The sequence below is a fragment of the Condylura cristata genome, unplaced genomic scaffold, assembly GCF_000260355.1.
Source record: "Condylura cristata isolate star-nosed mole 26May11 unplaced genomic scaffold, ConCri1.0 scaffold00006, whole genome shotgun sequence".
NCBI classification, from domain to species: Eukaryota; Metazoa; Chordata; class Mammalia; order Eulipotyphla; family Talpidae; genus Condylura; species Condylura cristata.
Window position 1 is genome coordinate 44067496 of NW_004567107.1, and position 11112 is coordinate 44078607.

Consider the following 11112-nt stretch of genomic DNA (forward strand, 5'->3'; position numbering starts at 1 on the left):
CACACTGGTGAGCTTTAAATGTGGGAAGCATGGGTGAGTCCTTGGACAGGGACTGATTTCTAAATCTCTTCTCTCTGTTCTGTTGACATCCTCCTTGTGGTGATTGATGGGGAAACAGGAATGGAATAAATGTGGCTGTGGAGAATGTATTTGAGCTTTAGTGTTGGGAAAGTCTGAGGTTGGGTACCAGCTATTTTGCACATGTAAATTAATGCCTTTGTGAGACTTGGTCTCCTCACCAGTTAAGAGGAGCTAGTAATAGTAGAACTTGTATTATAGAAACTTAGCACAAATTTTGACATGTTATAAATGCTTGATAAATGGTAGACACATTTAATAATGTACCATTTGTAGATTTGTACTTATATTTAATTGTAATAATATTTATAATGATTTTTATCACAAGTTTAATAGACCTTAATGGGCTGAGCATATCTTCACAAGAGAAATACAGACGACCAGTTCACAGAGAAAATTTGAATCAGAGAAATGATGCTAGTATGCTTTCAAAATATTGTTACTGTTTTCACTAGACTTTCATCTCTTTAATAACTAGAAAGAGCAAGTCAGGCCCACAGATTTATGCTAGCAAAGGAAGGGAGGGTCAATTTAGATTTGTCTATGAGAAACTTACCTTTGGGGACTTGAGCTGAATTTTTTTTTTTGAGGACATGACTACAAGTTAAGGAACAATAATAGAAAGAAATAAAAACAAAGGAGGAAAGGACCACTTCATGCACAGCTTAGAGGAAGAAAGTATTACAAGGCAACCCAGTGTGAACTGGGTTGCCTGCCTGTGGGTCCTCACCCGCGTACTTAAAATTCAATTGTACTGCAGGCACACACAAAAAGGGTCAATAATGGGTTTATTTACAAAGGGGAAAGGAAAAGGTACAACCCAGGGAAAGAGAGAGAGAGATACAAGTTAACTAGAACATCCTACTAGCTCCACTGACTTGGAACTCCAATAACATACTGAAAGTTCATCAAGAGCCAAATGACAAGCCACCAGCCACTCGGTCCAGAGAGCCACGTGGTCCAGAGAGCCACGTGGTCCAGAGAGCCACGTGGTTCAGAAAGAACTACATGGTCCAGGTACAGAGTAAGAGCGCTTCTCACATGGCTCCCTTATATCTCCCCAAAAGTCCCAGAATACCTGCTTAGCTCTGCCCTTGAGTCCTCTCAGTTCTTCCCTAGGTATTGCTGGGAGCTGCAGTTTCAAATAACTGGAGTAGGGGGTGGAATCCACAAAACTGCAGAGTTCCTTTCGGATCTCCTTTCCCCTTAACAAAAGGACAGCCTGATTGTAGGATTAATCTGCCTGAGCATGGCATAGACCTGCAAGGGGATTTTCACTCTGTGGCTCTGCACTTGTAAGACTGTCCGAGCTGTCACAAGCTAGAGATGCCAGCGACACCCACTAGTGAGACTAACAGGATTCAGGGCAACCCCCTGTGTCAGCACAGTAACAGTGATGGGGGCAGGGAGTGAGAGCTAAGAAGATTTGTTTCTAAGAAGATTAGTGATGGCCCCAGGTACCCAAAAGAAATTAGGAAGGCTTTCTTTCCAGGAAGTGATCTGAGAAATAGGAGTTTCCCTTTCAGAAGTGCTCATAAACATTTGTAAGGACTGGACATATCTTCAAAAGGGAACTACAGAGGGCCTGTTATAGAGAAAATCTGAATCAAGGAAAATAAAAAAATGATGATTTACCTGCTGACAGTTTGAAAAGTAAATTTTTTATTATTTAGTTCATGATAGTGTTTATATTAGCCCCAACAGGATAACATAATTTTAAATCTATTCTTTGAGTAAACTACACAAAGATGTACCTTGAAATTAGATTTTCTTAAAAAAATTTACATGAGGCTGGTTTTGAATAAAACATAACCTTGTAAATATCTAGTTAGTATGTTCCTACTTCATTAGTGATTAGTATTTTTTCAATGTTACCAGAACTGCTTGAGTCACTATTTCTGAAACAAAAGCACTATCATAAAAATTAAATGAGGCCCTCCCTGGTGGCGCAGCGGGTTAAAGCACTGCACTAAGAAGCTGAAACCACTTCCGCATGAGTTCTATTCCCGCCTGCCCCGGAGGTTACCACATGGTGTGGCAGACCTCTCCTGACCCGCCCGCTGCTCCCCTCAGCAGTGTACTTCATTGATCTGCCTGTTCTGCTCCCCACTGTTTCTGGTGAAGTCTTTCACCACCCCTGAGTCTCTGGCTTGTACCCCAGTTCTGTATGCACAAATAAATAAATCTTAAAAAAAAAAGTTAAATGAATAATTAATATTGTCAGCAAATCGGTATGTACTTGAAACTATCAGTGGTAGATATCTTATTTGGTGGCTTTCAAAGGATGCAGAGAAGTGTGAGATACTCATATCCTCAGAGAATTGAGAATTCCCTGCAAATATGAGCATGGGTAGCACATAATGCCTGACTATGAAGCAGTCACTCACTATACCTGCTAGGTAAAAAGGGTAATTCATGTGACAATTTCCTGGTTGTGATTAGCATTCTCTCTTTCATAGACCAAAGTCTATCCAGACGAAGTTGACTTATGCATGCCTAAGAGCAATTAGCTTTGGAAAGTGGTAGATGATTACTACGTGAAAAATATAATGGAAGGACGCTGGGAGGAAGAAAAGGGATGAGATTGCTGACATTTATAACGGTTATAGAAATTATCAGGGAGGAGCTGGAATGGGGCAGTGCTTGGGACTTGATTCAAGGGCAGTGCTTAAATCTGTCTGGAGAGAGTTAATATTTGAATCTGACCAGAGGGGCTGTTTGAGCAGTAGAGATATTCACTCTCAGTGGTGATAGCTTCAAAATCAAAGGTCATCTCCCTCTCCCCTGCCACTTTCACTATTTCATAACTTTTTCTTTTTCTTTTAAAGTTTTATTTATTTATGCATACAGAACTGGGGTACAGGCCAGAAGTGTGGGGCTGTGAGAGGATTCACCAGAGACAGAGTGGGGAGCAGAACAGGCGGATCTATGGAAATACACTGCTGAGGAGGGCAGCGGTGGGTCAGGAGAGGTCTCCCTCACCATTTGGGTCACCTTGGGCCAGGAATTGAACTAACACTGCAGTGGCTATGGATTGCTTTTAGTGCTGTGCTTTAAATCCTTTACACCACCAGGGAAGGCCCTCCTAACTGTTTTTCTAACTAAGGTTTCTAACTGCTACATGGTATTACATCTGCATTGGAAGTTCATGAGATTCCTGTACTGCAGGCCAAACTTCCAGAAGAAGTGTGTGCACATCATCCACAAGATGTTATTAACAGTGATGTGTTTCTTTACCCCCCTTTCAATTACATGGAAAATGCCTGGAGTTTTTCCTGAAAAGCTTTATATGTGAAAAATCCTTAGTAACTATCTGTTGAACTTAAGTAGATTATATTAAAGTGGTTTGTGCTGGGCTGTTTTGTTATAGGTACCTAAACAGACTTTAATGATAGTAATTGTCAGGGCTTTGGACCTGGGAAATTTTGTTTGTTTTTATTTGAAGAATCATACAGCTATATATGTTGAGTCACTTCCAGTGGTCTATAGTTTGCATACATTATTTACATATTTAACAAAATAGTCAATCAGTAACAGGGGATGGAGAAGCATACAAAGTTTTTCACAGGTGGCCCTTTTGTTTGGGGTATATATATCTCTGTTTTTCTTTTCTTGGCTATATTTGGTGATAGCGATTAGGGATTAAAAACTGGTAAGAAGCGGTCGTAAATATACATTGGTTGGTTGTCATTTAGTTATGCTAAAATTTTATCTTCCAAATTCAGTTGGAATAATTTCATTAACAGTGCCTTAAGGAATAGGATATATGGTTGAATTTTCTTTTAGAGCATTGCCTGGTGACATCAGATCCAATTAAGTTTTGCATATGTTATAAGTGGCATTAAATGCAATGAAGTGTGGTATTAAGTAAAATTAGAAAAGTTAGTTGAGTAAAAAGTAACTTGTACTTAATATATACTGAGCTAGTAAATATAGAATATGTAGATCTTTAGAATAGCATCATTTATACTTAAAATAGGAATGGAACATTTAGCTTTATTTTTAATATCCTTAAATATCCTCATTAAACTTGACTATAAATTTTAGTGTTGTGTGATGTATTATGAGATTATTGTTTTAATATTTATTTGCAAGTTCACAGTAAATAAAATTCAGTTCCTTCACTTTAGAAAATAGAGGAACTAGAAATGAGTATTTGTTCTTCAAAGGCAAAAAATTATTTTTCTCTATAGTCAAGATTTTAGAAGTGACATAATCATGAAATAAATAAAAGCTGCTTTGTTAAGAGTTTTTTTTTAATTTACAATCTATTGGACATTACAATATTCTTAGAAATGTTTGGTAGAAATATAAATGTTGGTATAATAATTTTGAGTATGTGCTTGTCAACAAAATCATTTTAAAAAGGTTTAAAAAAGTCTATCCTGGTTTTCCTAAAAACAAAACACTAACTGATCAATCACACACACACACTCACACACCAAAAAATTCATAGAACCCCAAATATTCGTGGCTTGTGTGGGTGCTATGAGTGTTGGCAGGTAGATATGGTGTTGGGCTGTGGCTCGATGTCTCATTGGCCAAGCAGTTTGCTGGCCTTGAATTCCTTATTTTGTAAAATGTGGTTGGAATGGTGAGCTGGGACAGTAAAATAGGTGATTTATAAGTTTATTTTTCTTCTGTCTAGTGTCCATTGTCTACAACTATATGACTCGTTTTTTAGAATCTACTTAGTTCACCTAAGTAGAGATTGGTGTTGAATTTTTTTACATGACATAATTTAGGAATAGGTATCCTTACAATACTAGCTGAACAATTGTAAACCTGAAATTTTTATTTATGTTTAAAATTTTAGGTATGCAATACCTCCGGAGCATGGAAAACGACTTGAAAGACTAGCTCAAGGTAAACTTAATTTCTGTGTTTCTTCTTTGGGTAAGTATTTTTGCACTGCTGAATGTCTCTCTGTTAATTTTATTCTTCAAAATCATCAACTTTTAAATGTTTCTGCTTGAACAATTTAAGTATTTTTCACATTAATTTGTGGATATCTTTCCCAGTTGCATAGTCTTCATGGTTATTTTAGTTGACTGCTTAGTATTTCATCAAGTGATGTGTTTAACCTACTTTGGTTATTTCCTTTTTTCCTCTTTTATATAACATTTAACATTACTGTGCCAATAATATTATTCCTTCTTTTAAGTTACATCCTTGAAATAAGTTCCAAGGAACATGGTGCTATATCACAGAGAGTAACTTTTTATGAATACTTCTTATTTTGCCTTATTTCACCAAAGGGATAATGCTAAATCTCCTCCTGACTTCTGCTTCTTGTTTGACTTACTGGTTTCTGAGTGTCCTTATGGTAGCATGAAGGTGAATGTCAACAGGACATTAGGTAAACACAAGATTGTATGTTTTCTTCTGTTGGCAGGATTCAACATACTTTACTATAACTTGACTTTTTTCTACAGTTTTGTTCATAATTATAATCACTAGATGGAGGAATTCTGGGTTTTATTCTGTGCCCACTTGAGTATACAAAGAGTGCCTTCTTTTTTCTCCATGCTAAATCTGTGCTGCCTTCACCTACTTATAGAAGAGGAGAATCAGATTCAAATCTTATCATTGTCTTCTGTTTTGCTAAACATCCCTACTAAGGAAGAAGTTGGTTTATAGCAACTTATGTCTAGGGAAAGCTGTTTCAATTAATAACTTAAGGATAAGACATTCTGTTAAACCTTTATCCAGGATTGACTCCTCAGTGAATATTACCCATTTATCAGGTGATGATCTAAGTTCACTGATATATTAGGTTTGCCTTCTAGTAGGAAAAGAACAAAATTGTTGATGTCTTTGAGTTGGTTTTCTCCAAGTTTTATATTATGGATTGAACAGTTAAAATATCACATTTGTAAGAAGTACTGTTATAATCTGGCAACCCAATAACTTTAAAAACTTAGTGCTTTTATAATGTAGTTAATAGTAATAATAGTAATGTCAATTGTAATCTTGAACTTTGTTAGCACTCTTTACTTGAATATTTAGGTGGATAAATCCTGGTTCTGGAGAGCAACTTAGAGCATAGCTTAGAAAATGATTACCATAATCCTTAAATACATAGGAAATGAACTTTGTGTTAAACCTATAGGCTGAACTGTTCTCTTTTCAGTAATAATTATTCCATTTTCCATTTGTCTTAACCACCAGAGAATTTTAAAAGTAGAGACAAAGTAAACTATAAGTATAAAGTCATGCTTAAATGTCTACTAAAAGCTGTAGATAACTTGATATAAAATATTTGAAAATGATTTTCTAGGAAATGGGTGCCATTTAATCAGTAAGAGGTAAATAAAGTTGAAGATTTAACAAGAACTTTAAACTCCATTGTGTGTTTATTTAAAACTGTTTTGTAGCATTATTTTGAGAAATGACACAGAGATAAGATGTTTTAAAACAGTGGAGGATTACCATTTGCTGACTAGATGCCAGCCAAATTAATTGAATTCTGCTAAATAATTAAAATGATAAAATAATGCAGTAAATGTGATGGAGCATTTTAGGAGTCTAGGTCAAGGCAGCACTTGATACATAAAATGAAAAGCAGTCTTGGATATTTTTCATTATCTTGTCTGCACATCATAATTATCACACTTGCCTTTTATGCATGAATGCTTTCATCTTTGGTTTCTATTGAAATCTTGATTGACTGTGGCACCTACAAATATTTTATCTGAAAGACATTAGGCCTGCATCCAATAAAGGCAGCAGTATGATTTTGCCCTTCAGCTGTTTTCTCACTTATAGAGGGCTTCCCTTGGCCCCCCAATGTTATATAGACACAAATGTAATAAAAAATCTGAAGTGAATTGCCACAGTTTTTATACTTGTTATGCACCTTTGATACCACTGGATTCTTTCTAAGTTTTGGTGTGATAAAATTGTAAAGGAGAACATAGGTATAATGTTAAATCACAAATAACAGTTGTAAAGATTTTCAGCTTTCTTTTTTTTTTTTAAAGATTTTTTTTTTTATGCATACAGAACTGGGGTATAGGCCAGAGATGCAGGGGCAGTGAGAGGGTTCACCAGTGACAGAGTGGGGAGCAGAACAGGCAGATGGATGGTACATTGCTGAGGGGAGCAGCTGGTGAGACTGGAGAAGTCTGCTGCACCATTTGGATCACCTCCCAGACAGGGCTCAACCTCATGCTAAAGTGGCTTCAGCTTCTTCATGCTGTGATTTAACCCCCTATGCTACCAGGAAGGGACCTAGATTATGTTTTCTTAAACAGTTTAGACAATTAGTTTTGCTTGTATGAATGTTTAAATGAGTAGTAATTTTGAGTTTGAGATTTTGCAGTAGTCTTTTCAGGGATCCCAGTTCTAGGAGGTAAACAGAGTCTGTGAGTGGGATGCAGGTAATTTGACTCTGTAATTATATTCAAAATTAGGCATATTTGTGGATTCCTGGCAAGCCATCGTCAATCATTTCAGTGGGCTTGGTCCCAAAGAGATTATGAACCACTGCTGTCAAGAGACTATGACAGTAATAATAAATAATAAGTCACTTTATTTTATGAACAGATTTTAAACTGACCTGTTCTTATATTTGTGTCATGGAATAGGAAAAATCTACTTTTACCAGCTCTCAAAATGATAAATACACTATCCCCTTAAGCATTCACTTAGTTGATTATCTGAAAATATTTTATTAAAATGCTATCTCTGAAGAGTTAATAAAACTACCCTCATAATAAATAATTTTAAGTGCCCCCCAAGACAGAAAAATATGAGTAAGTCCAGGGATATATCCTCAGCCATCATGCCTAATTTGTGTCTTAGACATGGAGATCAATGTGTGTTGTTTTAGGGTATGTTTATTTTGATCTTATCAGTTGAATTTCATTAAAAAATTATGAAATAATCCCGAAAATGTTGATATCACTATCCATGTTTAAATGTTTTGAATATTTCATAGCCAGGGATATTTCTAGTAGGATTTTAGACACTGGAAAAATAATGCATAGGTACATCACCTAGCATAGTTTTAGAAAGTCAGTTGTGAGAGGTGGTGTCACAGAGTGAGGAGGAGGAATTCATGAAAGGAATGCTAGCTAGCAAGGAGGTATTATTATGGAGGGAAGGAAAGAGCTCTTTGATCCTAGGGGGTGCAAGCTGAGCCAGATAATCTTGGTTGCCTATGATCTGTTTCCAAAGTTACTGACCTTGGACAGCCTGGGTGACCTTGTGTCTCAAGTGCTTCCACCAACAAATCCCTTCAAGGAAGAGAGTGAAATTCCACCCACAGTACTCATGAAGATTTTGTATTTTTCTCCCCTAATAAATTTTACTTTTTATGTTAAATAAAACAAGTGATCTAATATTACAAAAGTAGGGGATGAAGAAGCATCTGCCATGTTTATTCTGTGTGCTTTTACCATAATATTTGGTAACCGGGGGTATATGAAGTGTGACTGTGAGATGCTAGCTGCTGTTTTCACTGATAGATGATTGAGGGGTCAGTATGAGCGCTGTCCTTGTTGGAGCTTCTTTAAAATTATGAAAGAGTGAACTACTCCATTGTGAGACCTGGTAAATTGGGAAGGCTTTATGGAATATTAACAGCAGTAAAATTAAAATACGAATTCTAGGGTTTTCAACTCAAAACTGTTGAAAGCATCAAGAAAGAAAATACTGGAATAGGAAAATCACCTGAAAGGGATATTTTAAATAGTTCACTTGAAAAAATTTAACACAGAACTGTTTTCTTATTTGGGCACTTAACACAAAGATAAGTTTTAAGTTGAAATTTTAGTAAATTTTGTATTTTCTGCAGATATCATTTTATCCTGTTTTTTTATACCTGACTCCAAAACTGTCCTCTCATTTATTATACTTTCATAATAATAATTTCATAAAAATATTTCTCTAGCTGGCACAGTTCTGAGACTTAAAATATTATCATTCTGCATATAATAGTTTTTGGTTATACTGGTTTACTTATATGTTGTAAAAATACTTTTCATACACAGTGGTGTGAGGGGAATTGTGAACCATGTACTGCTGCAGGTTAATTTTGAAGTAAAATTCATTTTGAGATACATGCTTTGTATGTAATTTTTGCAGTTTATGAGGTGTTTTCAGGACAATGTAAAATATAATTCTGATAACCTGTTGTAAATATAAATTCTGATCCAATGTGAAGTTCTTAATATACTGCAAATTACCTTCCTTCAGTGGTTTTCCAATTTAAATTAACTTATGACCAGTCACCACATTGTTCAGGTCTTGATTACAAATCCATATCAAAAGAAAATTAAATAGACTCTTCTTTCTTCATTGATTTTAATTTAGAACTTAATTCATTTAGTGCTTCACAAAGTCACATATTTGAAAAGTTTGATAGATCCTTGTGGAATGTGTTACTAAAACACTTATTGTGGATTGTGTGTTTGTAGACCTCCATTTTGTGCTTTCTCTCTGTGATGTAGGACTTAAACCATCTTATTTTGTAGATAGGCCTGTATATTAATGCCATACTTTCCATTCACCAAAACATGCATTCTTTTATATGGCTGCTTATTTGGTGAAATGTTTTATTTTCTATTTATGTATTCTGAGTATTGGCTTTAAACAATTTAAACATTTCGTTTGAAACAGAGGGGTATCAAATGACGGTGCAGGAAGAATTAGTCTTTTTATTGCTGTTAGTTTTTTTTTTTTCCCAAAGATTTATTTATTTATGCATACAGACTGGGGTACAGGCTAGAGGTGCAGGGGCGGCGAGAGACTTCACCAGAGACAGAGTGGGGAGCAGAACAGGCAGATTGATGAAGTACACTGCTGAGGGGAGCAGTGGGCGGGTCAGGAGAGGTCTGCCACGCCATGTGGTCTCCTCCGGGGCAGGCCGGAATTGAACTCATGCAGAAGTGGCTTTAGCTCCTCCATGTTGTGCTTTAACCCACTCCGCCACCAGGGAGGGCCTATTGCTGTTAGTTTTATAGAGAATGATTGGATTTCTGATATTTCCATTGACATGTACTTTTTTGTATTTCTACTTTTCTGTTTTAAAAGTTCAGGTGTATATACAAAAGCAGAATGTGTACTAAACTTTGTGGGCGATTCCTCATGCCCTAAGTGACTCTTTTTCTGACTGACTTCTTTCTGATGATCTCTGCTTATATTTATTTATTTTTAAAATTTATTTTTGCATAGAATTGGGGTGTAGGCCATGGTGAGAGAGGTTGAGAGGATTCACCAAAAACACTGTGCGGAGCAGAATAGGTGGATCTCCTGAAATACACTGCTGAGGTCATCAGTGGGGACAGGAGAGGTCTGCTGTGCCATATGTAGGTTAGCTTCCTATCTGGTGGATCAAACTCAGGCCATCTTGTTGATAGCACTTAGACTTAACCCCTGGGTCATCAGAAAGCCCCCTTACTTGCATTTAAAGTCTTCCTGTGAAATACTTCTATGAAGTTAAAAGCTTAATGGTTATTGGATACTGGTAATCCTTTTGTCAAATTGGTTATGTTCTTGAGTTGTTTGCACATAGTGAGTTTCACAGTTAGGGAAATAATATTTCCAATGACTTTCTTAATTTTGGTAGTGGAAGACTTTATATATGTATATATCACATACATTTTTCTGGTAAGCTCTGTTCTCCTGAGTTCTCTCCTGTAATTCTTCCATCTTTTCTATGGTTTTCGTCTTTCATTTCTTGCTTTCCCACTCTTTTTAGCTTGGCATAGCTATGCTCTCAGAGTCAGGGAGGTGAAAAACAGTCTAATAAGTATGTTTGTTTTCCTCTGGCTTGTGTAACTGAGCTATTAAAGAGCCCATCTCGTTGAAAATGCAGGGTTGAAGTCAGTGAGGGAGAAAAAGGAATGTTTTGTGCATAATATATGGTTGATCCAAAGGGTTGCCACATTTTTACTCTGCTTCTGTAAAGGCCTTCTGAAAAACTGTTCCCATGCAGGTTTGGGGCTGGTTTCTAATCAATTGATGGGTGCTGACCAGGAAATTGTTTCAGGAAATTAGTAGGTGTTCAACTACTTTATCTATCTATCT

At 36.3% G+C, this 11112-nt stretch overlaps 1 protein-coding gene across 1 annotated transcript in view; it reads left to right on the forward strand.

Annotated features, from left to right (window-relative positions):
• Positions 1 to 11112, forward strand: part of KDM4C (lysine (K)-specific demethylase 4C) — a 349283-nt gene that overhangs the window by 86860 nt on the left and 251311 nt on the right. Inside the window, exon 6 of the mRNA XM_004677654.2 lies at positions 4895 to 4944. Within this exon, the coding sequence (XP_004677711.1) occupies positions 4895 to 4944 (50 nt within the window). The remainder of the gene's footprint in view (positions 1 to 4894; positions 4945 to 11112) is intronic.